At 47.2% G+C, this 1,885-nt stretch overlaps 1 protein-coding gene across 1 annotated transcript; it reads right to left on the reverse strand.

Annotated features, from left to right (window-relative positions):
* Positions 1-216: 216 nt before the first annotated feature.
* On the reverse strand, positions 217-1,391 carry LOC121862015 (vegetative cell wall protein gp1-like). Its single transcript, XM_042359945.1, has 2 exons — positions 1,359-1,391; positions 217-630 (listed from the first exon to the last, which is right to left on the reverse strand). Exons 1-2 carry the CDS (start codon positions 1,389-1,391, stop codon positions 217-219), a joined length of 447 nt encoding a protein of 148 aa, XP_042215879.1.
* Positions 1,392-1,885: the final 494 nt, after the last annotated feature.

Genomic DNA, 1,885 nt, shown 5'->3' on the forward strand with positions numbered 1-1,885 from the left:
TACCTTACCTTACCTTACCTTACCTTACCTTACCTTACCACTCATCCACAGCCCCCCTTAAACATAATATTATTGGTAAAAGTAAAAAAAAAATATAATACCAAACTCGTAAGAAATAATGACTAAATAACGGGACGAATTTATTGAGCCTAGATAATTCACTACTGTGTTATGAGAGTGGGGAGGACAGTGGCCCTCTGGTGAACCTACTTAACACTATCTGGGCAGGGCTTGGCGGGGGCAAGTCCTGACGGGGGTAGGTCCTGACGGGGGCAGGTCCTGACGGGGGTAGGTCCTGACGGGGGCAGGTCCTGACGGGGGTAGGTCCTGACGGGGGCAGGTCCTGACGGGGTAGGTCCTGACGGGGGCAGGTCCTGACGGGGGTAGGTCCTGACGGGGGTAGGTCCCGACGGGGCAGGTCCTGACGGGGGCAGGTCCTGACGGGGGCAGGTCCTGACGGGGAAGGTCCCGGACGGGGGCAGGTCCTGACGGGGGTAGGTCCTGACGGGGGCAGGTCCTGACGGGGGTAGGTCCTGACGGGGGCAGGTCCTGACGGGGGTAGGTCCTGACGGGGGCAGGTGAAGGTGAAGCTTGTCCACGTCCTCTGGGTACCTCACACCTCTCGTCCACCTTCAGGTTCACAAGGGCTCGTTATGGCTGGTGAGTTATCCACTGAGTTTACCAGAGAACCACCACACACTGTTGTCATCATCATCATCATCATCATCATCATCATCATCATCATCAGTAATAGTAGTAGTAGTCGTATTGTTATTATTATTATATTATTATCATCATCATCATCGGTAGTACTCGTATTATTATTATTATAGAGCCAGGTTGAAGGTGTTTACCTGGTGGTCACAGCTGGGACGCTCTTATGTTGTCGAGTCCTCGTTCTGGCGGCTCTTTTATGTGACGGTAATTACCCAGATTTTCCCAGGTGACTCTCCGTGGCCCCTTCCCGCGCCCTCCCGCCGTCCCGCCCCTCACACCTCACACACCACAACCTCTAAAACACCTCCAAAGACTTTATTTTCCTCCCATCACTTATAACCAGTCTCAACTAGAGCTCCACCCTTCATCTGTGTCTGTCTGTGTGATGGTGTTGTTTAGGAGTGATATAACGATTGATGAAACCCAAGTTGGGGTCGCGGGACGAGTATCGAATACGGTCTTCAAGTTTGTGGAGTAATTAGTGAGCTAATGAAGGTAAAGGCGTACAGACTACCCGTTCACCAAGTCTCCGTTTCATTGCCCATTTGCCCATTAAACTGTTAGCTTGTAATGTTGTTAAGACCACTTTTGTATGCATCAGCGCCAATTTAAGGGGTGGTGACTGGTCCCTGATGGCATACCTTTCCCGCCGTAATTAGCGAAGATGACGGCATCTTTGCTCGGGGAAATGAATTTACGTTGAGCATAAAGTGATTAGACGTAGCGTTACCTGCTTACCTGCTCAGGTTAATTGTACAGGTGTTGTCTAGAGTGATCATTGACCCAAGGCTGTTTTTGTTGTTTATGGTGTGTGTGTGTGTGTGTGTGTTTGTTGTTACTACTAGCTTATTACATGTTGTCACCACCATCACCGACACTACCACCACCACCATCACTGGACTGGATTACAGAGTTTTATCCTAAACAACCCAATGAAAAAATATCCTGTCCCAACTCCCTCAGACACGTGTTGTTATTTGTTTACATTTGAGGTAAAAACTCCCTGGGTGACGTTTGATAATATTTTACATTATTGACCTAAAATTTATGTAAATAATGGATGATTGAATTTACAGCATCTTATTTACCCAGATTTTTCTTCGTATATTATTATTGTTTACTTTTGTTTATTGTTTATTTACCTTTATTAACATTTATCTACATATAT

This window comes from Homarus americanus, unplaced genomic scaffold, assembly GCF_018991925.1.
Source record: "Homarus americanus isolate GMGI-L3 unplaced genomic scaffold, GMGI_Hamer_2.0 scaffold25013, whole genome shotgun sequence".
NCBI classification, from domain to species: domain Eukaryota; kingdom Metazoa; phylum Arthropoda; class Malacostraca; order Decapoda; family Nephropidae; genus Homarus; species Homarus americanus.